At 33.5% G+C, this 25,592-nt stretch overlaps 1 protein-coding gene across 5 annotated transcripts in view; it reads left to right on the forward strand.

The window, feature by feature from the left end:
* The window catches only part of DYNC2H1 (dynein cytoplasmic 2 heavy chain 1), a 376,161-nt gene that overhangs the window by 7,060 nt on the left and 343,509 nt on the right, over nt 1–25,592 (forward strand). For all 5 annotated transcript variants that reach the window (XM_064375367.1, XM_064375368.1, XM_064375371.1 and 2 more), the window contains exons 5-18: nt 605–749; nt 1,531–1,763; nt 4,321–4,455; nt 4,575–4,688; nt 4,811–4,922; nt 5,253–5,377; nt 6,781–6,956; nt 9,601–9,796; nt 13,248–13,343; nt 17,706–17,858; nt 18,470–18,568; nt 19,611–19,750; nt 19,836–20,064; nt 21,225–21,352. In XM_064375367.1, coding sequence (XP_064231437.1) covers nt 605–749; nt 1,531–1,763; nt 4,321–4,455; nt 4,575–4,688; nt 4,811–4,922; nt 5,253–5,377; nt 6,781–6,956; nt 9,601–9,796; nt 13,248–13,343; nt 17,706–17,858; nt 18,470–18,568; nt 19,611–19,750; nt 19,836–20,064; nt 21,225–21,352 — 2,081 coding nt within the window. The remainder of the gene's footprint in view (nt 1–604; nt 750–1,530; nt 1,764–4,320; nt 4,456–4,574; nt 4,689–4,810; nt 4,923–5,252; nt 5,378–6,780; nt 6,957–9,600; nt 9,797–13,247; nt 13,344–17,705; nt 17,859–18,469; nt 18,569–19,610; nt 19,751–19,835; nt 20,065–21,224; nt 21,353–25,592) is intronic.

Genomic DNA, 25,592 nt, shown 5'->3' on the forward strand with positions numbered 1-25,592 from the left:
ATGTTTGTTTAATTGGTTATTCCTTTATGTGTCTACATTGAAATTGAGTGATCATTTTAAGTAGGATCATTAAAAGTCTATTTACTTTTCAAAACTAATATATATTAATTTTCTACTCATTTCCACTATTATTTCAATAATATCATTTTAATAGAGTGTTTTAAATGATTTTAAGCTTTTCTGGTAACAATGATGAACTACAGCATGATAAATCTTGACTTTGGTTGTATTATTCTTAACCATAATATTATGAATGAATAATGAATGAATAAAGACATGTGAACTATATATGGAGTCGAGATCACTTTTATTGTGTAAATTTTTAAAGATCAAAATTTAAAGAAAATTAGGCCAATTGTGTAAATGAATGAGTAGACTTTTTACAATTCTTATTTTTTCTTTTGTCTTTTTATGACATTTGTGTTTGAGGGAGAAATTGGGGTATTTGCATAAGAAAGTAATTGTCAGCTGTTAGAAAAAGGAGGAGAAAATAATATGGCAAATATTAGAGTTGTGATAGTTGAAAAGGCCTGGGAACATTTTGATTATATTACCCAGGGTACAAATATAATTATGTTTAAAAATTAATGCATTTTGGTTTCAGGAGTTTTATAACTTGGACAGTCTGTCCTTACTAGAAGTTGTTGACTTGGTGGAGACTACTCGGGATGTTGTAGATGATGTGTGGAGACAAACAGAACATGATCATTATCCTGAGTCACGAATGTTGCATCTCTTAGGCATCATAGGTACTAGTGAAAAAATGAACTTTGGGAATTTTGGAAACCTGTCTTATTTTGTTTTCTTTTTATCCTTTAAGTCCTTACTTAAAATGCTCTTTTATGTAATACCGTTATTGAAAGTAAGTCTTAAAGCAAATCATGTAGAATTATTTATATAGATATTTGTATATAGTTGGGTAGTATAAATCATATGTGTCAAATTCTTTGACCATTAATATAACCAAATTTACATAGCTTTTTAGTACTTATGCATATATTAATTTAGGCTATTTTGAAATAAACTGAAAAATTATTTAAAATATATAAGTTTATTTGTTCATATTAAACATTTTGACCTGGATAATACCCTTGCCATTATATTCATAAGAAAATATCAGATAAGTACATACACTTTTATGTATAAAGATATTTATTGCAGCATTGTTTGTGATAAGTACAAGTAAATAGCAATTACAGATTGTTTACATAATGCAATATCCATGCAGTAGGCTCTACAGCCTTGAGGAAATTGTATATATATTTCTACACTTAAAAGGTGTAATGGTATATTGAAAATTGAAAGATGCAAAAATGCAAAGCATTGTGTATGTGTGTGTGTGTGTGTGTGTGTGTGTTTAAAAATACTTGTTACTGAGAGTGGGAGGCTAAGTGTGTGCATGTGGTATTTCATAGAGCCTTAGTTTGCTAATTTGCATATTTTAAAAATTTTATCATAAGCATGTATCTTATAATTATTCTATAAAAATACATTTATTTCCATTAAACTCTTTGCTTTATGTTTTATTAGGTGGTTCATTTGGAAGGTTTGTTCAGAAAAAGTTGGGAACTTTGAACCTATGGGAAGATCCTTATTATCTTGTGAAAGAAAGTCTGAAAGCTGGTATTTCAGTTTGTGAACAGTGGGTGCTGGTCTGTAATCATCTAACAGGTCAGGTGTGGCAGCGCTATGTGCCTCATCCATGGAAAAACGAAAAATATTTCCCAGAAACACTTGACAAACTTGGCAAACGCCTTGAAGAGGTATCAATTTGATTATCTGGATCTTTGTCTTTAAATGTAAAGTATGTCTTCACTTGTTTGTAAATATATTTTATAATTAATAAGCACTGTACATCTGCTGGAAACTAGTTTTGTGAGAGAATAGGAGTTAAAGTTCTTGTGGGGCTAATTTTCACATCCTTTCTGTTTATTTGGTGTGTGACTGGTCAACTTGATAGTTGTGAACTTATGTTTTGTTCTTTATTGTAAAAAGATAATCAGCCCACTTGACCATGCATGGAAGCTTTCAGGTAGTCTTTTGGCTATTGCAATTGTTTTTAAGTTGGGACAGCTTTTTAAGTGGTATTCAGTGGAAATATTTGAAGCAATTGCTTAATTTACACAAGTTTCAGTAAAGAACATATATTTAGCTTTAAGGGACATTTAAGGACAAAATGAGATTACTTAAAGATTGTAAAGCTGACTGTTCCCGCCTTGCTTAAAAGAACCATAGTTCTTCATTAGGGACTTAAAAAAACCTCTTTTTAAAAAATGAGATATTTCAAACATATTAAAAAGTAAAATAGTATAATGAATGTCATGTATCCACCATTCGATTTTAATAGTCATTGACATTTTTCAGTTCTTGTCTCATCTTTATCTTCCCTGCCTGTCCTCTAACCTTTTTTTTACTGGAATATTTTTAAACCAGAGATATTATCTGCTTCCACCCTTAAAATATAACCACAATACCATTATCACAGTCAACAAAATGACAGTAATTTCTTAATATCATTTTATATCTAGTGAGCATTTATTTATTCTGATTTTCTCAGAAATTTGTAAGTAGTTGGTTTACTTGAATGAGGTTGCAAACAAGGTGCTCACATTGTATTTGGTTGATAGGTCTCCTGAGACATTTTAAAAGTTTCCCCTTTTTGATGCCATATAGTATTTCACACCTTGTTATATATATGAGGACTTATGTAGTATTTTGTTTTCCCATTTTTAGTGACGTTAAGTTTGATTTGTGAGGGTTCAGGTATGATCAGTGTGATGAATTCATTATAATGCTCTCCAACTTCTAAAAAATGCTCTTAGCAGTCTTTAATCATGAAGAGTTGCAAAATGTTGATTTTCTAATTCTGGTGTTCTTTCTGCTTTTGTTAGTCATTACTTTTCTAAAAGAAGAATTTTTTTCTTCAACTGTTTAGTTACTTTGAAATGTAGTTTGCATAGAAATGGCAGTATAGATAATTGCTTATTTCCTTTTTATCACTTTTTAGAACAATGAATGTTAAGTAAGTCATAGTAAGTTCCATTGGCAACCAATGAAATGTTTTCTGATCGTGCCATTAATGAACCCATTAATTTTTTTATTTTATGTGTTTCAGTCCATTGTAATTATTATTATATTCAAATTGTTCAATTTTGGGGCAGAGAGTGCCCCTTCAAGTTGGCTCCTATGCCATTTTTGACATGACGTCAGTATTTCTGTTTTTCTTTTCTTTTCTTTTCTTTTTTTGAGATTGAGTCTTGCTCTGTTACCCAGGTTGGAGTAAAGTGGGGTGATCTTGGCTCACTACAACTTCCACCTTCCAGATTCAAGCAATTCTCCTGCCTCAGCCTCCTGAGTAGCTGGAACTAAAGGTGCACACTACCACCCCTGGCTAATTTTTGTATTTGTAGTAGAGATGGAGTTTTGCCAGGCTGGTCTTGAACTCCTAACCCCAGGTCATGCACCTGCCTCAGGCTCTCAAAGTGCTGTGATTACAGGTGTGAGCCACTGCACCTGGCCAACTTTGTATTTCTTTGATAGCTTTCAGGTCCCCTAAAATGTTACAGCCCAGCCCATCTTGTACATTTTCTGTCTCACACCTGGAATTAGCCATTTCTTCAAGGAGACTGGTTGTTTTTTGGGGATATTTAATAACAATCTGTGGGTGAGGTGCTGTTACTTAGTTACCAGTGCTGTTAGGCATTCTCAATAGACAGAATTGCTAATAGGTAATTTATTTTAGCCAGAGAAAAATAAATCATGAGTATACTGAGATTTCTGACTCAAATAGGAGGAAGATTATAGTGTTTTCACTTAACCTTTGTGATTACCTTTTGACTGTTGGTAGAAATTTTTAGCTCAAAATACAATATTTTTTCAGCTGTTTATAAATAATAAAAAAATAGGGTTGTTAACATGTCATTTCATTTGTAGTGCAATTTAATGCAGAATAATGAAAATCAGAAGTTATTACTATATTAAGGGTAGACACTAAAAATTTACTTAAATGAGCTTGAAATATAGTTTAAACAGTTTTTAAAACTATATTAAACTTTAAACATAGTTTAAAAATATTTAGATCTTATATATTTTCACTAGATTTGAGCACACTTATTAATGTTAATGTGATGAAACAGTTATGTTTTTGCATATCACTTCATTGTCGTGTGGTAATTTTTCTGTATTATAGTTTCAGTTTTATTGTTATTTTTTAGAGAACCTAATTTAAAGAAATTTGTGCCCAATGTATCTAGATTTTAGACCTATTTATGCAAATGGTTTGATTTACATAAATTCTTTTGTTTCAATACTTTGTTTTAGGTCTTGGCTGTTAGAACAATTCATGAGAAGCTTCTCTATTTTTTACCTGCCAGTGAAGAGAAAATCATATGCTTCCCTCGAGTGTTTGAACCTTTTACTGGCCTGAATCCTGTGCAATATAATCCATATACTGAGGTTATATATATACATATGTATATATTTCTTTATGTCTATATAGTTTCCTGTTTATGTTGTTCTTTTTAAAGGCAGATTTAAATAATACTAAAGTCTAACAATGTTGTTAATATGTGTAGCCCTTGTGGAAAGCTGCAGTGTCTCAATATGAAAAGATTATTGCACCTGCGGAACAAAAAATAGCAGGAAAATTGAAAAATTATATTTCAGAAATTCAAGACAGTCCACAGCAGGTAAAATATTGAGATATTTCACTTTTAATATTTCTCTTAAGCTATTTTAGGAGATTTTATTTATATGTATTTACTGAGTTGATCCGCTGGGATGAACATATACTTATTTTATTTTATATTAGCTTCTTCAAGCATTTCTGAAATATAAAGAGTTGGTAAAGCGTCCAACTATAAGCAAAGAATTGATGTTAGAAAGAGAAACTTTACTGGCAAGACTTGTGGACTCAGTTAAAGGTAAAAGTTTATGAGATTATAGTGTTTGCTTGAGAGAATATTTTTGTAGAATACTTTTTTGTTTGTTGCATACCATTTAGGATTGAGGATACATTTTCTGACATTTTCATACTGAAGATTAATTTACTTATTCTGTTATAAATGACATATTTTTTACATTAACAAGTTATCTTTCTCTCTCTCATTTGATACATGGTACGGTCCTTGAAGGTAAGGACCAACTCATTATTTTCCTATCTTCAGCATTTGACATAGAGCTTGGTAGATGGAAGGTATTTAGGAAATCTTTGCTAATTCTTTGTAATCATTTATTTGATTTAAATTTTATAGATTTTCAATTAGACTTTGAGAATCGGTGCCGAGGAACTCCTGGTGATGCATCTGGACCACTTTCTGGCAAAAATCTTTCAGAAGTTGTCAACAATATAGTTTGGGTTCGCCAGTTGGAATTCAAGGTATTTGTTTTTAATAAAAGATGAAGAGTACTAATTATAAAATCTGCTAAATTAAAGCACATGGAAGGTACTCTAGAACTGTAGTCAATATATTCTCTGTTTTCCTTGGCATATCTATATAATTTTCATAAGAAAGGTAGAACACTGAAGAAGTATGCAGAGGAGGTTGTGATGGTTCTACTCCTTCTTTCTTAGAGATAATACATCATTTATTCCAAGTGCAGTTGTTCCAGCTAAATACCTGTACTCAGGAGGAAAGCATCCTTTACACTGAGTTAAAAAAAAATTGTTGTATACAAAAATTAGCTGGACCTGTATTCAGGAGGAAAGCATGCTTTATACTGAGTTAAAAAAAAAAATCATTGTATACAAAAATTCACTGGGTGTGGTAATGCATGTGTGTAGTCCCAGCTACTCAGGAGGCTGAGGTGGGAGAATCACCTGAGCCTGAGATATTGAGGCTGCATTGAACTGTAATTGTGCCGTAGCACTCCATGGTGGATGACAGAATAAGATGCTATCTCAAAAAAAAAAATCATTGTAAAATTGTAGTAATTGCAAACTCTTACCTGCAAGCAGGTTTATGTAACTAAATCACTTTAGGTTGAAAGGAAGTTAACGGAAAGGTAAAAGGTAGTTGTGGCATTGTCAAAGGTAGTGACAGCAATTTATAGATTTAAAAGATTATTATTTTAATAGTATTAAAATTGACCTAAGACTCTTATGGACTTACTAACTAGTATGTATTTCAGTGTCTTGCATTTGACTTGTACAGTAAGTGTTAATTGATTATAGTCTGTGATTAAAAGCAAGACCCCATAGAATATTATAAAAGCCAGCATATTTGACATTTCTGATTATTTAGGTTTGTATTTTTGATGTTTCATTTTCTGATATATTCTGCCTAATGATTCTGTCAGTTAGTTTCCCAGAGTACTGTAATGTTGTCTGTACAGTTGTGGAGGAAAGGCATTTATCTCTCTTAATTGACATTCCCGTTGGCTTAATTACTATTTGAGCTTTTAATCGGAGCATGTAGATAAGGGCTGAAATTATTACTAAGTATGTTTAGGAATACTGCTGAAGTTCCCAGAGTTTCCTCTGAAAATCACTGGGGCACAGATATTTTGAGGGCTGACTTTCCCTTTACCCTCCATTTTATTCTTGAAGTTAATGCCTTGTATGGATTATCCTCTTGGGTTTGCTATTCTGTGGCTGTGTAATTCAGAAGCAAAGCACGGGTTGATATTTTTATAATATTTGGTAAATCTTCTGTTTCACTATTTATAGATGAAAGGGAGAATAATTTTTGAATCACAAATCAGAGAAGGGGGCTTGTTACTTTATGCTAATTTTTAAAAAATTTAAATAATGCACATATCTTTGTAATTTGACTTTTTAAGGTAGATGATACTATCAAGATTGCAGAGGCTCTTTTATCTGACTTATCAGGATTTCGATGTTTCCATCGAAGTGCTGAAGATATCTTAGAGCAGCTTAAACTATATGAACAAGAACAATTTGATGATTGGTCCAGAGATACTCAGTCAGGTTTATCTGATTCCAGATCTGGTTTGTGGTAAGTATATATTAAACTGTAAAATCCAAAACCGTATGTTATTAATCCAAATAGCCAGATGGGATTAATTATCTTTCTCCTTTCTCCAAACTTGCTACTCTTCCTCTAATTTTTTTTTGTTTTTGATCATCAACTTTTAATTCATTAAGGCTGTAAACTTTGATGATTTAGTTAGTTAACTGCCACTCTCTTGTTTCTCTTGTCTGTTCCCCAGAATTTTGGATTTCCATTTTAGAATTAGTGTTTCCCTCATGATTTTTTGTTATTGGTTTGCATATATGTTTTTCTACCTTATTATTAGTAATAATTAATATTATAATTAATATTACATGCACACACACATACACTTTAAGCAATTTTGCAGTTTTGTAAAATTGTATTATTTTTAAACTCCTTGAGAGAAGGAATATTTCTTCATGATGCCCCACACAATAAGGCTATGGTGAATATTTATCGAGCTATACTGAATGTATTAATTAGTGAACCTTATTAATTCTAATGCGAATTTGAAATGAATCATCCCAAAAAACTAGTTTATTTGTACCTCAGGTCCACTGTCTCCAGCATATTATTGTGTTTATTTTTAGAAACTTGTCATGTCTTAGCCAGGTGCAGTGGCTCATGCCTGTAATTCCAGCACTTTGGGAGGTTGAGGCAGGCGGATCACCTGAGGCTGGGAGTTGGAGACCAGCCTGATCAACATGGAGAAACCCTGTCTCTACTGAAACTACAGAATTAGCCAGGCCTGGTAGTGCATGCCTGTAATCCCAGCTACTCGGGAGGCTGAGGCAGGAGAATCGCTTGAACCCGGGAGGCAGAGTTGCAGTGAGCCAGTATTATGCCATTGCACTCCATCCTGGGCAACAAGAGTGAAATGTGAAACTCTGTCTCAAAAATTAAAAAAAAAAAAAAAAGAAAGAAAGTTTTCATGTCATTTTAAAAGTAACTTTGTCCATCAATGAAGTTTTTATTTTTCCTATACTGCTGCAGAGGATAATTAGGCCAAAAATAGTACCTCTTAAATTGAGTGATTCTTTTTCAAATCTAGAATTCTGACTCTGGAGGAAGAACAGAGGAAACTGAAAGGTATTAGGGAATAATGATTATAACGATGCCATTTAGCTGTTTCTCCTTCTGCTTTGAGCCTAAAACATGAGAGATACTCCAGGCAAGGGGGAAAAAAAAGAAACAGTGCTTTAGTGAACTAATTTTGGGAAATTTGCATACTTTATCATTATAGCTTCAGTGGAGATCCACCAGCATGGTAGCATACCTCGGTCTGAGATCTGCTGTTAAGAAGTTTGTTTAACTTTGTTCCTGCCACCCAGCATTTCCCATTTGGCTTTGAAAACCCCCCTCCTCTTTTTTTTTTTTTTTTTTTTTTTTTGTAAAACCTATTTTCTGTCCCGTAGAATCATCAGTGTTTTTGAACATATTTTGGGAAATGCTGGCATATACAAACTAATTTTGGAAGATCAGTCCTAAATAAAGGCAAAAAGAGTCACCATAATAGTTTACTGATGAGCTTTATTTGTATATAGGAAAATTTGGACTACCTCATCATTTTAAGCCATTTTAAAGTATTCTACTCTTTATTTTATTTTTTTATGTGCTATTAAATAAGCTGAATACTTTTGTTCTTTGCTTTTCAGTAGGTTACCTTCTAATACCTGCAATTTTTCTTCATTGTGAGGGTGATTTGAAATAACGAGGCTGGGTGTGGTGGCTCATGCCTGTAATCCCAGTACCTTGGGAGGCCAGGGTGGGAGGATCACTTGAGCCCAGGGGTTTGAGATCAGCCTGAGCAACATGGCGAAATCCTGTCTCTACAAAAGACAGAAACATAGCTGAACATGGTGGCTTGCCTGTTGTCCCAGTTACTCAGGAGATTAAGATGGAGAGGAATCCTTGAGTTCAGGGAGGTTGAGGATGTAGTGAGCCATGATCGCTCTACTGCACTCCAGCCTGGGTGTCAGAGCAAGATCCCATTTAAAAAAAAAAAATGAAAAATAAAAAAGCATTATATAAACCTAATCCTAAAGGGTGGTGATGAAAGCATAATACCTGTTGCTGAATTTAGTTCAGCATTTTTATAATCCATACTGATTTGAGTTCCCCAAAGTAATATTTGATATTATAACCTTTGGAAGAAACACATAAAAACACACAGTTATTAGGTAGTGAAACAGAGGGTAGAAGAATGAAATGTTTGAATATCTCTACTCTTACCATTTTGATATTCTTTATCATTGAACTTTTAATAAAAGTACTAAAGAAGCAAGTACATTGATTTTTTAAAAAAATCAGAGGTACCTTTAAAGAACGAATCAAAAATTTTTCTTTATGGTGGATATGATGTCAGTTTTGACTCTTAGCGGAAAGTTAAGTGATTGATGTTTCTTACTTTAAAACTGCTTGATTGAAATATTAATGTGATGATCTATTTTGGATATTGCAGTGTGTTTCCAAAATCTGAATTGTGAAATAATATATGGAAAAAACCACAACTTAAAAGCTATAATTAAAGATTTTTTTTAACTTTGAGCTAATATTAGATGTACAGAAAAGTTGCAAAAACTATTGTGTTTATTAGTCAAAACAATGAGAACATGAAACTTAACAGGTTATTTATTTTGTTTTGTAGTATTGAGGCTAGTAGTCAAATTATGGAATTGGATTCTAATGATGGATCACTAAAAGTGCATTATTCAGATCGTTTGGTGATTCTTCTGAGAGAAGTTCGTCAGCTCTCTGCACTTGGCTTTGTTATTCCTGCCAAAATACAGCAAGTTGCAAACATTGCACAGAAATTCTGCAAGCAAGCAATTATTCTTAAACAAGTATGAAATTACATTTTTCGAATACCTGCCTATTTGGTGTTTATTACATTAAACTAGAATATGTTAAAGGCTTGGTTTTTTTTATTTTTTTTAGGCTAATAGAATAGCACTGCCAGCTGTGAAATTATGGTTTACTAAGTGAGTCCATTACAAAATTTGCCTTGTAACCTATAAGGAATTTATTAAAGTATTATTTTTTATTGCTTTTCACTCTGAAAAGCATTTGGAAAATAGTATATTATTCTTCCTTCTTTTCTCTTATGTTACTTGCATGGGTTTTAAAGGACCTTCTAATTAAGGAGTCTTCTGCCTGCCTTCTAGGGGCAGAGTCTTAAAGAATTATCAGGTTGATGAATGGTTTCTGTTTCTAGTCATTTTCTCAGTCTACCTATGGGCAAATTGCCATCGTGTCACTTGCCAAAAAATAAACTATTATCAGCTCACAGTCTATCTGCTTAACATGCATACAAAGCCTTTCTTAATCATGACCTAACTAAACTTAATGGTTTTTGCCTTTACTGCCTATGTACTTCCCACTGTACCCTATACTTCAGTAATAGAAAACTTTGCTTTTATCTAAACATGTCTCCATGCATTGAAATCTGTTATCTGATTGGAAAACTCAGTGTGATTGTTTAATTTTCAATTCACAAGTCACTTTCTCTGCTGTGTCTTTCTTTAGTTGATTCTTTTTTATTCTTTGGGCAGTGTAAAAATCATTATTCTAATACTTATCATATTGTATCCGATTTTTTTTTCATTTTTTGCTTTGACTGTATTATATTTTAGAGGGAAGGAACAGTATCTTGTATATTTGGTCTTTTGTTTATTCTTTGGTTCAACAAAGAGTTGTTGAGTATCTACCCTGTCAGGCATAGTGGAGTGAGGATATAAAAATGAATACATTACTATCACAATCAGGCACAGAAATTCTTAGCCTCTTCACTTTTGATAGTTTGGACCAATTTCGTTTTTTTAGGGGCAGTGCTTTGCTTTGTATGCATTTATCAGTATTCCTGTCCTGCATGCAGTATATCCAGTAGCATCTGCTTAGACCTGCCAATCAAAAATATCTCTAGATGTTGCCAAATGTTCCCTGAGGTATACTCTGCTTTGTTTGAGAATCACTGGTCTAGTGGGAGACAGCAAACTAAACATAGAGTGCTCATTAAATATCAGGCCTTGTGGTAGATGCGTTAATTATGTTATTTCCATTAATTCCCCATTGTACTACGGATCTAATTGGGGATCAGATGTTTAACAGTTTTCCCAGTGCCACATAGATAGTAAGTTATGAAACTGGGATTTGATATCAAGTTTCTCTGATTCTAGAATTCATATTTATTTCATTTCAATATAGTGCTGAACAAGTAGATCAATATTTAACATATTATAAGTACTATATTACAGATGTTCAGGAAGTCTTATAAAAGTGTAAAGGTAGGAAGTTTCAATTGTTTTCCTGGGTAGAGATATAAGTAGTAGCAGGTAAGTCTTTTCGGAAGAATGATTGATGTAAGTCTGGAAGAGTGTACATATATTTTCTCAAGTACACAGAGGGTTGGGTGATCATTTCAGTTGGAGTGACTACGTAAAAGCAGAGAGGCTTGCCTACTTTACTATGCTAAGTATTTAGTCTGACAGACTAGGAACTCAAAGAATGAATGGTCATAGGTATTTGTATTTACCCTGGAAGAACAACTGGGAAAATCTATTTCTATATACCTTTATTTCTGAGCAGATATTTAGCTGGAATAGGGTGTATATAGTAGAATGTTGGATAGATAGAGTATGGCCAGTTTGTAACAGAATGTGTACTATTCTGTTGCTTCTATTTTTCCTGATTGTACTTTTTCTGGGCCTACTTTTGTGATACAGAATCAGTAGAGTGGATTTTCCCCACCAAATAAAGTTTATTTTTATATACATTAGTGGAAAGAAGAGAATCTCCATAAAATGGTTTAAGAAATATTTTTTAAGCATTTACTATGTGCCAAGAATTTTGTGAGGTGCTGGGGACACAAAAATTAACAGTCTCCAAAATGCCTTAGACTCAGCTCAGGTTGTCCACTTGATCTTTTCCCTGAACCTCTCCTTTTTCCACCAACACAGTTGACAGTGTCCTTCTTTGTCCACCACTGTTCCTTGTAGGTATCTCTATTTATTGATTAATTCAACAAACATTTGTGAGTGCCTGCTGTTTGCTTGGCTCTGTTCTTAGAGCTTTCATTTCAGGAGGAGAGACAGATAACAAACACATAAATATATAATACAATGTTAGGCAGTGATAGTGATAAATGCTTTGAAGAAGAATAAAACAATAAAGAGATTGTGACAAAGACTATTTTATACAGACTGGTCAGGTTAAGCCTTGATAAAGAGGTAATATTTGAGAAGAGACATGATATAAAGTAGGGAAAAGAACCATGCAAGTATCTAGAGGAAGACTATTCCAAGGAGAGGGAACGACAGATGCAGAATTCTAGAAGGAAGCCTCACTTGTTAGTGAGAATAATAGTAAAAAGGCTAGTTTGGCTCATTCTCTAGTATACTGGGAAAACGTTGGAAAGGTAATAGTTTTGGGAGTTTTGGATTTTATTCTCAAATATATTGGGAAGTCATTGGGTTTTGCGTAGGCAAGGTGTGATATATGTTTAAAAAAGACCACTCTGGCTGCTTTAAATAGACTATAGGAGGTCATGATTGGAAGCAGAGTGACCAGTTAGGAAGACTGTTGCACTGGTCTTGCCAAGAGATGAGAGCGTGTGGATTGGGATGCAATTGATGGGGTTTGGGGAATGTGATTGAATTCAAGATATGTTTTAAGAGTATAGTCAATAGGCAAGCTGGGCGCGGTGGCTCATGCCTGTAATCCTAGCACTTTGGGAGGCTGAGGTGGGTGGATCACCTGAGGTCAAGAGTTCAAACCAGCCTGGCCATCATGGTGAAACCCTCTCTCCTTAAAAAAGAAAAAAAAAAGAGTATAGTCAATAGGCATTTGCTGATGTGGAATGTGAGAGAAGCATTCAGGAGATCTCAAATAATTTTTGATCTGAGACATGAATACATCATTGTGGCATGTACTGAAAAAAGAAGGAGCAGATTTGGAGATGTGCAGGAATTAAGAATTTAGTTTTTTACCACTTAACATGCTTCACTGAGTTCCTTCTTTCTTGTGAGATTATGAACTTCTTGATTCTGGGGACCACGTTTTATAATCTTTGTTTAATCAGACCTCAGGACATGACTTGGCAAATTGTAGGAACTCAACACTTATTTGTTGATTGTGTATATTAATATGTGAACAAATGCCCTATTGGAGATAAGAAACCTATTTTCTGTTTTAATTTTAGGATTGGGAAACGTTAATATTTTAATTTAAACAATTAAAAATTCAAGAAAAATTAAAAATGAAGTTATTAATTATTACTAATTGGACTTTACTTTGTAGGTGGCACATTTTTATAATTCTATTGATCAACAAATGATTCAAAGTCAGAGGCCGATGATGTTACAGTCTGCCTTAGCATTTGAACAGATAATTAAGGTAAATGGACTTCTAATTTTATTATAATTAGATTTTTACATGTGAAGTATTTATTTCTTAATTTTCTGGTGTTCCCTTCAGCTTAACATAGCAAATGATTTAGATTTTGTTTTGCTTCCAGGGACTTTGTTCACTCTTGACAAGTAACATTTTTTTTCCAACTGTAGATTTAAGTGGTGAAATATTTTATATATTTTGTAACTGATTTTGATCAATTGCATTAATATAGATAGAATATGATTTGTATGATATTATATTTATTTATCCTCTGAAGTTTGAGGCCTTTATACACAAGCCTCCTTAGACCTTTTCCACCATCTCCCAATTTTGTAATGTAAGACTTATTTGCTCTTTATCTGTGGTTATTTGAATGTCCATATATAAGAAATTAGGAGGCTGGGTGCAGTGGCTCACGCCTGTAATCCCAGCACTTTGGGGGCCGAGGCGGGTGGATCACCTGAGGTCAGGGGTTTGAGACCAGCCTGGCCAACATGGTGAAACCCTGTCTCAACTGCAAATAGAGAAAAGTTAGCCAGGCGTGGTGGTGGGTGCCTGAAATCCTAGCTACTCAGGACGCTGAGGCAGGCGCCTCATGACTGATTGAGCTATTTCTAAGACTTTTCAGACTTTCTGTATGGTTCTCCCCTTTGAGCCCTCAACAAAATCACTTGTAATCTTCCATTCTCGGCAATAAAGGCCTTTCTTTTGGCCTTTCCTCAAGCAATAAAGGATGGCACCACTGCACTCCAGCCTGGACAACAGAGCAAGACTCGGTCTCTTAAAAAAAAAAAAAAAAAAAAAAAAGGAAAACTCATAATAGTGTTTAAACTGAATGTTACTATGTGACTACTAACTTTTAAAAATCTTTATTTTCAGTCTTCATAGACATGAAATGTTTGAAAAAAATAAGCAGACGAGAAATATACCATTTTATTTTTTCTATTTGAAAGTGGATAACTAGTTGTGTCAGGGTCCTCAGGACCACCCCAGGTTCTTTGATTTGCTCAGAGGATTTGCGGGACTCAGTGTGTGGTCATACTTATAGCATTTATTACAGTGAATGTATACAAAGCAAAATCAGCAAAGGGAAAGGTGCATGATGGGGTGAAGTCCCAAGAAAATACATGCAGGCTTCTAAGAGTCCTCTCCCAGTGGAGTCACACAGGGTGTACTTATTTTCTGTAATGACAAATTGTAACACATGTGAAATGTGTTACTGGAGAAGATCATTAGAGACTCAAAACCTAGGTTTTTATGGGGACAGTCACATAGACATTTTCTGACCAGTATGCACTGAAATTCCAAACTCCCAGAAGGAAAGCAAATATTCAGCATAAACCATATTATTTAGGTACCGTGAGCCACTCTCATCAGTTAGAGTGGTAGGAACCCTTCTGAAATCTTAAGTTCCCAAATACCAGCTAAGGGGCATCTTTTAAGCAGGTCTTTTGAAGGATGGTAGTCAGACCTGCTATGTTAACTCTTTTCTGCACACTAGTTTTCAGGCTTAATATTTACTAGAAGTTACATAATTCATATTATAGATGTTATTAAAAGCACTTTTTTCTTGTTGGCAGAGATTAACATGAGTTTATAATGCAAAGTTTAAAAAAGAAAAAAATGTCCTATAATCATGCCATCAAGAAGTGACCATTTAAAAAAGTCTGGTGTACATCCTTTCAAATATTTTTCTATGCATATTTTTGAAAATACATGCATATTTAAAAAATATATGCATAGTTTTGGAAATGGAATCATCTTTATTATTTTTGACCTTTTCTCCCTAATGTATTGGTCACTTTAGTTGTAAGCCCTTACAACTTTTTCTTCTCTAATTTGTTTAAAATAATGACTTGATATTTCTGAGGAGGAAACTTATTTTGTAAAATTGTATTGTGAGGAGTTAATAATTATATTTAACATATGTTAAATGAGACATAGTTGTGATTATAAAACTAGGATAGGTGTAGAGAGAACATTAAGGTTCTGTGTGATCCTCTGTCTACTTACCATATTGTAGAAAGGTGGACTGTAATTTATTTACTTTCGTATTCTCAAGCAATAGAACAGTAAGTAGTATATAGTAATTACTTAGTAAAGGCCTTTTAATTTATCAGCTATTTATTGAGCATCTCCTATATATTCCATAGACTTTCTATGCCTTCATTGACCACTTCAAGTGAAGTATAGAAACTTTTTTTCTATTTAGGTTTCTTCACTCTCTCCACTTTTATATATTTTTCTTAAATATTTTCCCTATATACATTGAAACCACATCAGATGGTGTTATAAATTTCCCCCTTATATTAAATTATCAAATATAAGAAACTCATGACCAGAAGGATAGTTTATTATATATTTATATTTTTTACTTATCCCAATATTTTTCTTTTTTTTTTTTCTGAAGTTCTGAACTCCTTTTGATATTTTCCTTCTTTAGAGAACTAACTTCCTTTAGCCATGGTTTAAGATTAGGTGTGCTGGTGACAGATTGGCTTATCTTTTGTTTGTCTGATAATGTTTGTCAGACAAACATTATCATATAAAGATTATCAATTATCATATAAAGAATATCAATTATCACATAAAGATAATTGGCTTATCTTTTGTTTGTCTGATAATGAGGGATAAAATATCCCTCATTCCTGGATATTTTAACTAGATATAAAATGAAATGAATATTTGACTTTTTTTAATTTTTTTATTTTTTTTTTATTTTTTTTTTTGAGACGGAGTTTCGCTCTTGTTACCCAGGCTGGAGTGCAATGGCGCGATCTCGGCTCACCGCAACCTCCGTCTCCTGGGTTCAGGCAATTCTCCTGCCTCAGCCTCCTGAGTAGCTGGGATTACAGGCACGCGCCACCATGCCCAGCTAATTTTTCTGTATTAGTAGAGACGGGGTTTCACCATGTTGACCAGGATGGTCTCGATCTCTTGACCTCGTGATCCACCCGCCTTGGCCTCCCAAAGTGCTGGGATTACAGGCTTGAGCCACCGCGCCCGGCCGACTTTTTTTTTTTTTTTTTTTTTTTTTTTTTTTTAAGCACTCTGGCATCCATGATTTCAGCTGACAAACTCCTGTCATTTGAATCTTTATTCCTTTCTAAATAATGCATTGTTTATGTTTGGCTGCTTTCAAGATTTCAAAGAATCTTTGCCTTTAGAAGTTTAATTATTGTGTAGGAAAGCATAGAATCCTTTTTTAAGTTTATCCTATTTGGAGTTTACTCAGCATCTTGAATCTGTAGGTTTACGTCTTTTACCAAATTTGTTGTTTTCAGTTACTGTTTTTTGAATTTATTGTTTTTCTCCCTTCCTTTTAGGAAGCATGTATATGTGTGTGTGTGTGTGTGTGTGTGTGTGTGTATATATGTACTGTATAATATTTAATCTTTATATTTTAGAAAACAATCTCTTTGCTTAGAGGTGTGTGTGTGTGTGTGTGTGTGTGTGTGTGTGTGTGTGTTGAGTTTCCTGCTGGGCTCTACAACAGTAAAGCAGAACATTTGTACACTGATTGATTGCAGATGAGTGGAATGGAAGTTGAGTGCCCATTTTACTTTACTGATACCTTGTTGTGAAAGTGAGGCACCAACTTGGAGGTACCTTGTTGCCTCCAAGCAGGGGTGTAAGCTCAGCTCCCCACTGGGCCCTGTTGACATTAGGGAGGAGGAGTAGAGGAGTGGAGGGCAGATTTACACCATATTGTTGCTGTGAGTGGGGGTGGGAGCTCAGCTCCTTGTTCCGTCTTACGATTACCGTGGCTGGGGATTGGAACACTACCTGCTTTTGCCAAGTGGGTGATGGAAGATCAGCTCTCTTCTTAGTCCCACTGAAACCGTAGAAAGGGGTGGTTTTCTCTTTTGTGTTAAGCTACAATAGGATGTGTATTGCTAGAAATATTTTCTGTTTTAGACTGCTGTTTTCCTAGCCCTTCAGCTAGGGGAAATAGATTTTTCCTGGAGCTTTTTTAGTCTGTGCCTGTCAGTGGTTCCAGATTGGAAGCTTCTCCAGTGTGCTGTCCTGGATGTATAGGAGATAATAAGGAAACCCAGATGTGTCATGCCTTAATTCCTGAGGTTTCTAGGCTGTCTGCCTTCTTCATTCTTCCTTTCAGTCATCTTATGCTTGTTTGTTGTGTTATGTCTAGGGCTTTTTCATTGTAAAAGGGAGAAGCTGGAAGAAATGGACTACTCAATCTTTGCCAGACTGTCTTATCAATTATAAAATGGAAAATTATTATGTGCTTTCTTTATTGCAGGTCAGAGTTGGGGATAATTGAACTTTTGATATAGAATGTTGAAACTTTTGGAAAAAGAAAAAAATATATATATATACTAAAGGTTGTTTATTGTACCATAGAATTCAAAAACAGGAAGTGGAGGGAAGTCACAAATTACTTGGGATAATCCTAAAGAATTAGAAGGCTATATTCAAAAACTCCAAAATGCTGCTGAACGACTTGCCACTGAAAATAGAAAACTGAGAAAATGGCACACTACATTTTGTGAAAAGGTATATTTTGTTTATAAAATTGAATAAGCTATGAATGGTATTATTTAAAAAGTCATTAAGATGTAATTTTTAAAAACTTATTTTGAAATAATTTGAGACTTAAAGTTGCAAGAGTAGTACAGAGGGATCACAATTCCTCTTCGGCCAAATTCCCTAGTGTTGACAACTTACATAACCAGAATAGTTATCAAAACCAGGAAACAGACTGTTTTGAATTTTACAATTTTCTACTAACATTCTTTTTTTTTTTTCAGGATAAAATCTAGAATCCAACCTTACATTTAGTTGTTGGGTCTCTGTAGCCTCCCCCTCCTCAGTCTTTTCCTTGTTTTTCATTACTTTGAGGAGTACTGGTCAGTTATTTTATAGAATCTCTCTTAATTTCAGTTTATATGATGTCTTTCCATATTAGATCGGGGCTATCCTGTTTTGGCAGGAATAGCACAGAAGTGGTGTTTTGCCCTTCTCAGTACATCGTTCACGTATTGATATGTCTTATATAAAGTTAAACTTGATCACTTGGTTAAGATAGTATCTATCAGGTTTCTCCACTGAAAAGTTACCGTATTTCCAGCAATACTTTGAGACTAGTATGCTCTAATTTTTCATAGGTGGTGGTTCTTATGAATATTGATCTGCTTCGGCAACAACAGCGTTGGAAAGATGGATTACAAGAATTGAGAACTGGCTTAGCAACTGTAGAAGCACAGGTAAAGTATATTTTATTTTGTGTGTGTAATATGATCTTTTCAGAATGTCAATACAATATATGAATTGCCGAGAAGTTCATAAAGGTTATATTTAAATCTTACTAATTAATTCCTAACAGATTTATAATTTTTTGACTGAACTATATATAAAGACCATATATGAACAATCAATTTACATTTAAAAATATAACAACAAGTTTCTGTAGTGTCTTATGAAATGCCAAATTCCTCAATTCAGAATTTGTAGTGTCTTGGTATTTAAATATCTATCATGTTAGTTTTCTTTTAGGTGATTGTGTCATACGTGAAACACAAAATTAGGTTTAGGTACAATCCTAATGATTGAAATAATTTTATTTCAGATTTTTTTCCTTTTTGGAGGTAAAATTGGAGTTCTATTTATATTTTGATATAATAGTTGATGCATATAAAAGTGGCAAGCACAAAGCCTGCTACATAGTAGATGGTGATGGGATCTTAACTGAATATGAGTTAGATGTCTCAAACATTTACATATATTTAATATTTTTCAGTTTTTAGAACTTTAAGAAAAAGCAAAAGTACTAGAATTGATATATTTCTGGTTGTATAGAAGCAAAAAAGTATGTACATTCTCATGAGCAATCTAATATTTTAAATCTCTTATGTTTTAAAAGATGGAGTAGATTTATATTATGTAAGAAATGGGAAGGGAAGAGAAAGCTATATATGATGGGAATTTTTGAAAAAGGACTAAGAAGTTTGCAAAATAAACCAGTATTTGTGGTATTACATCATAAAATAAAGTTTAAATATAAAAGTCATTTAATATTTGCATGGATTTTAAATTTTGCTGATCTTTTAAAGTACTATTTATTAGTATGAAGATTAGATTTTTATATTTGTCTCTAACTAAGAAGAGGGTCAATATTTTCACATATTCGAAATGAGTTGGTTTTATTTTTGTGATTATAGTTGTACATTATGTGATATGAAAGTATTAAATGAAAAATCCATTCTACTGCCTAAATTTTAAATTAAAAATGTGAATGTAATATATTAGGGATTCCAAGCAAGTGACATGCATGCCTGGAAACAGCACTGGAATCATCAACTGTACAAAGCCCTGGAGCATCAGTATCAGATGGGCTTAGAAGCACTTAATGAGAATTTGCCAGAAATAAATATAGACTTAACTTACAAGTAAGATGGTTTTTCAACCCCAATTTAATGTTCAATTTATGATTTTCTAATAATTTATATTTTAAAGTTATTTATTTAATTTCAGACAGGGGCGATTACAATTCAGGCCCCCTTTTGAAGAGATCCGGGCTAAATATTACAGAGAAATGAAGAGATTCATCGGCATTCCAAATCAGTTTAAGGGAGTGGGTGAGGCAGGAGATGAATCTATTTTTTCTATTATGATTGATAGAAATGCAAGTGGATTTTTGACGATTTTCAGCAAAGCAGAAGATCTGTTTAGAAGATTGTCAGCTGTTTTACACCAACATAAGGTATAGAACATGTAATCTTCCATGCTTGCCTCATAAAGTTTTTTCTGACTGATTGAATTTACATTAAATATTTACACTAATAGTTTATCTTGTGTGGCATAACATTAAAATATGGCAAATCAGAAAGCTGGTTTCATAGATAATTGTACAACCTAGATATATACTGTAGAAGAGAAAAAAGTTACGGGAATTTTTTTTTTGTCTTTGACTATTTTGTGACAATTGAGAAACTTGTTTTTTTTTTTTTAAATTGTTGTGTCAATTTCGGGGGCTGGGCATGGTGGCTCATGCCTGTAATCCCAGCACTTTGGGAGGCTGAGGCTAGTGGAACACTTGAGGTCAGGAGTTTGAGACCGGCCTGGCCAACATGGCGAATCATCATCTTTATTAAAATACAAAAATTATCTGGGCATGGTGGCGGGCACCTATAATCCCAGCTGCCAGAGAGGCTGAAGTAGGAGAATCACTTAAACCAAGGAGGTGGAGGTTTCAGTGAGTTGAGATCACGCCACTGCACTTCAGCCTGGGTGACAGAGCAAGACTCCATCTCAAGAAAAAAAAATGTGTCAATTTGGAATGTGATGTGGCACTGTTGTGTCAATTTTAATTCTTCTTCTAAAGCTCTCAAATATTACTGGAATTAGGGCAATTTAATGGCTTATTTCTGTTTAAAGTACGTCATCCCAACTAACTTTAAGTGTAAACTAATTGTATTTCTCATTTGTATTGATCCTGAGATATATGACTGAGAATTTGACCAGTTTCTTAACTGCCACTGCAATGCTTTTGCATTTTGAAATTCTAAGATGTATCTGGACACTTTCAGATTTGTAGCCTATAGTGACTCTTGGTTTTGCAAAAGTGATTACATCTTTGAAGTTTTATATATATTTAATTTGAGAAGATAATCTAAACAGAGAGTTTATATAATTTTCTTTAAAAAAAGTTTATGATCACTGCATTTTCATATTAAATCTCTTTTTTATTCTGTTTATTCTTTAGGCTTTGCAGTAATGATTATATTACTTAAATTGACATTTACTTGAATACCACATATTTGCCTCTTTTTATTGGTTTTGATGGTTAGATCCTAGTCTTTTATTATATGTTAACATATTGGTTCTATGTCTTTAGTAATACATTTTTCATTCTTTAAACAGGAATGGATTGTAATTGGGCAAGTTGATATGGAAGCTCTCGTGGAAAAGCATCTTTTTACTGTACATGATTGGGAGAAAAATTTTAAAGCGTTAAAAATAAAAGGGAAAGAAGTAGAACGACTTCCAAGGTATTGAAGGTTAATATAATACTTAGGTTCCATAATAATTTTTTGGCATGGGTAGTAAGTGAACTCTTTACTTAGTGGTATTGAAGTCAGATCAGCTTCTTAGCTCCTCTAGATCTCAGCTATGACACTTGAGTATCATCTATATAGGGCATTACAGATAATAAAACAAGTTTTCCTTCTAGAAGCTCTACTGGCTGAGACCTATTTAGGTGAAGTAGACTGGAGAAAGAGGCTTCTGTCTTGATCTGGCATGAGAAGCTATGTTTGATATGCATTGGCACAGTCTCAGTATGGTTAGACACTACTGGTGAGAGCATCCTAGAGAATATAAAGCTAGTGACCTTTCACTCTGCTTTTGTACTGCTCTGCTTCCTTTCAAGATGCCCTGGAAAGCACACAACGTAGTGCTGCTTCTAGATATTGCCCTAAATGTGGACAAAAGCCTCTGAGCGGCATCTCAGCTACTTGAGAATATAACCTACTTGTATCTGAAATTCTCACCACTAGAACCACTCTTAGCAATAAGTTCCATGAAAGTCCTTGTGTAATGGTACATATATCACCTATAAAGGATAATATCACTCTTATTAATTTATGTTTTCATTCTTTCAATAAATACTTAGTGAGTGTTTATGACATGCAAAACTTTGTGCTTTAGGAGTACAAAGAGGAAGAAGACAGAGGACCTGAGATAAATTTCTTAACCTCTGGTAGTGCAATAAGACAAATATATTTGATGATTAAGTCAAGTACACACAGGGTTTAAGTAAGTGGGTTTTGGAATTAGGTAGCTGTTACCAGCTGCATGACGGACAGTCATTAAAACTGTGAATCTAAATTTATTTAGCTTTAAAATATTAGCAACAATAGATTGAGTAATTTCCATATAAGTAACTGGCACAGAGTATATTTTCAATAAATGTAAGTTACTTTTAATTGTTATTAATATCAGGTGGAATAGTCTATATTCCATATTAAGACTGAACTAAAACTATGGGGATTCAGAGGATGCTGACATCCCCTCCATCTGGGGCAAAATCAAGGAAAAGCTTTGTTAAGATAGTAACACTTGAACTAGGATTTTGACAGGTGCAAATGAAAATGAAAATGGGAGGGTAAAAAAGAGCCTCTTAGGAAAAGGATTTGTGTTGAAAATATGATGTTGATTAATTGAAAATTTTATTAGAGTTAATATTTTATTAGGCACTAGAGGCAGATGATCCTGAAAGGTATATATAAGGTACAGATTTGGGAGTCTTACATTCAAAAATAGAGAATTTGGATTTTTTTCATTTTGGAATGATTAGCTTTTAAAGGGTTCAAAATGGGAGTATGTCAGTAGCGAAGCTGTTCATTAGGAAAGTTAATCTGGAAACACTGAGATATATGGTGGGATAAAGAGATCCTGGAGGCAGACAGGCTAGTCTGTCAGTCATCCAGAAGACCAGTAATAATAATATAATTATTATTTTTTGAGATGGATTCTTGCTTTGTCACTCAGGCTGGAGTATAGTGGCATGATCTCTGCTCACTGCAGCCTCTGTTTCTTGGGTTCAAGTGATTCTCCTGCCTCAGCATCCTGAGTAGCTGGGACTGCAGGCATGCGCCACCACACCTGGCTATTTTTTTTTATTTTTAGTAGAGACCAGGCTGGTCTCAAACTCTTGACCTTAGGTGATCTACCATCCTTGGCCTCCCAAAGTGCTGAGATTATAGGCATAAGCCACCACACCCGGCCATAATAATTAATTGAATTACCTTGTTGGAACTAAAAATGGGGAGGAGGAAATAGTATGAGGAATTAAGAAGTCTTATTTATTGGAGGAAGATGAAGGATTAGGAATAGGAAGAGACAAATGACTTGAGGTTTTGAGCCTAGGTGATTTGGATACCAGTAGTACCATTAACATTCGATTAAAGTAAGGAAAAGATAGTGCTTTTGTGGTACTTATATATGGGGATTTTCTTCTCTACTGGGTCTTGCCTTTGACCCCAATCTTGTCTGTCTGCTTTGACGTAATGCTGTCGCTTAACTGCCTAAGAACCTCTACTTTTCCCTCTACCATTTGTCCCACTGTAGATGGCTTTCCTATTTATGATCCTTGCCAAAGAAAACAAAATAATAAAATCAACAATGCCTATCCCATACTATATTTTGCATTTTGCCATTTCTTGCTAACAAATTACCATGTATTCATGTAAGTGAATACACACATGTGCACATACAAACACAAACACTTTTATTCTGTCGGTACTTTTTGGAAATAAGGTGTAAGATTAGAAAAGCTGTATTATAATGATGTATTTTAGATAGTATCATAAGAAAATAATTTTTAAATATGCATCTTTGATATATGATGAGGCATTTTTCATTTCTATTTGGCTGAACAGAACCTGTTTCATATTATGAATATTTTCAAATGAAACATGAGTGTTTGTCTTGTCCACAGCATTCTGTAGTCAGTAAAACTTCTTTTCTGTAATTATATCACTTTATGTTAACTCATTAGCAAAATACAGTATAATATAATCTTTCAGGTTTTCCAAAATCACCTATATTCATGTATCACATATCAGAAATCATGACTCTTTATATGTCAGGATTTCAGGAATCTTATAATTTCATGTGTCAAGAAAATTGACTGTTATATATAGCTTTTGGTTGTTAAGAACTGTAGTTTAAACTTCTCCAGCTAGTAGGTGTTTGAGAATAAATAAGTAAAACTTTGAAAGAAAATTATATTTTTCTGATAAAATAGTACTTAATTAATACATGTAATTTGCCTCTTAAGGATCTCACCTTCCTCTGTGCTTTTAGAGAAAAGCAAATAGCTTTCCAAATAATCTTTTTGACAAAAGTTTTCAGATTTTTTTAACTTTGTAAGATTTAAGATAAATATGAGGTATTCCTCAGATGAGTGAGTCTAGTTCAGCTTTTCGTTACTTAGAATATTACAATTTGCATTGGGCTACAATGGAAATAATTACTCATCTAAAAACTTTACACTTGTTGTTGATTATTAAAAAGTACATTTGTTTTATAAATTGTTTTAACTATAGTAAAGTACAGAGATAATTCCTATTAATATTTGATGTTTTGGACATATTAGTATATATACTTAAAAATGTAGAGTATACTATATCCTGCTATTTTTTTTTTGAGACAGAGTGTCACTCTGTCCAGAGTCTTGCTACCTCCGCCTCCTGGGTTCAAGCGATTCTCCTGCCTCGGCCTCTCGAGTAACTGGGGTTATAGGCAACCGCCACCAAGCTCGGCTAATTTTTATATTTTTAGTAGAGACGGGACCTCACTCTGTGGGCCAGGCTCGTCTTGAACTCCTGACCTCAGGTGATCTGCCGGCTTTGGCTTCCCAAAGTGCTGGGATTACAGGCATGAGCCACCGTGCCCTGCCTATCCTGCTATTTTTATTGACTACGATTTCATTGGTATTTTGCCATGTTATCATCTATACTCAAAAATATGATTTTTAAATATATGGATATGTAAAAATTTATTTATTTTGCCATTTCTATATTTACCTTGTTTCTATCTTTTCCCTATAATAGTTAGTGCTTTCATGAAGATATTTGTATATAAATCTTGGAGTTTGCCTTGAAATTTTCCTTAGGATAAATTCTAGAGCTAGAATTGTTAAGACAAAGGATATGCCAATTTAAAATTATTTGACATATACATTGCTCTTTACAAATATTGCATTATTTTATGTTCTAACAGTTCTGGGAATTCTGTTTTCCCACACAATTGAAGATTCAAATTAACTATTCTTTAAATTTTTTTGAATTTAATAGTTGTCTCATCTATTAAATGATGAGACACAATGGTGTCTCATAATTTTGTTGTTTTAGTGCTTTAATAATCTAAATTCACTTTCTATCTATATTAATTTTGCCTTATTTTTATTGTTTGTATTTTGGCTGCAAGATAGTAAATTTATTTTATAAATATTTAAGTAGGTGTATTACATGCTGTGACAAGAGGAGCTCATAAACATTTAAATATATTATTTTGATACTTTAGTAATTCATAATGTGCCACCTTTCTTTTGAAGCTGATATTCTGGATGATTAAAATTGTAGTATCATAACAAAATCATTATGAAATGAAAAACTTCAAAATAGTATGTGTAAGGCATTTTTGCTAAATTAAATCTAAATATGCTTAAAGATCACCATGTTACTGTTGACATACGTTTTTAAGTGTATTTACATGAAATCATTG

This window comes from Aotus nancymaae, unplaced genomic scaffold, assembly GCF_030222135.1.
Source record: "Aotus nancymaae isolate 86718 unplaced genomic scaffold, 86718_ANA_hifiasm-v0.15.2.pri h1tg000012l, whole genome shotgun sequence".
NCBI classification, from domain to species: domain Eukaryota; kingdom Metazoa; phylum Chordata; class Mammalia; order Primates; family Aotidae; genus Aotus; species Aotus nancymaae.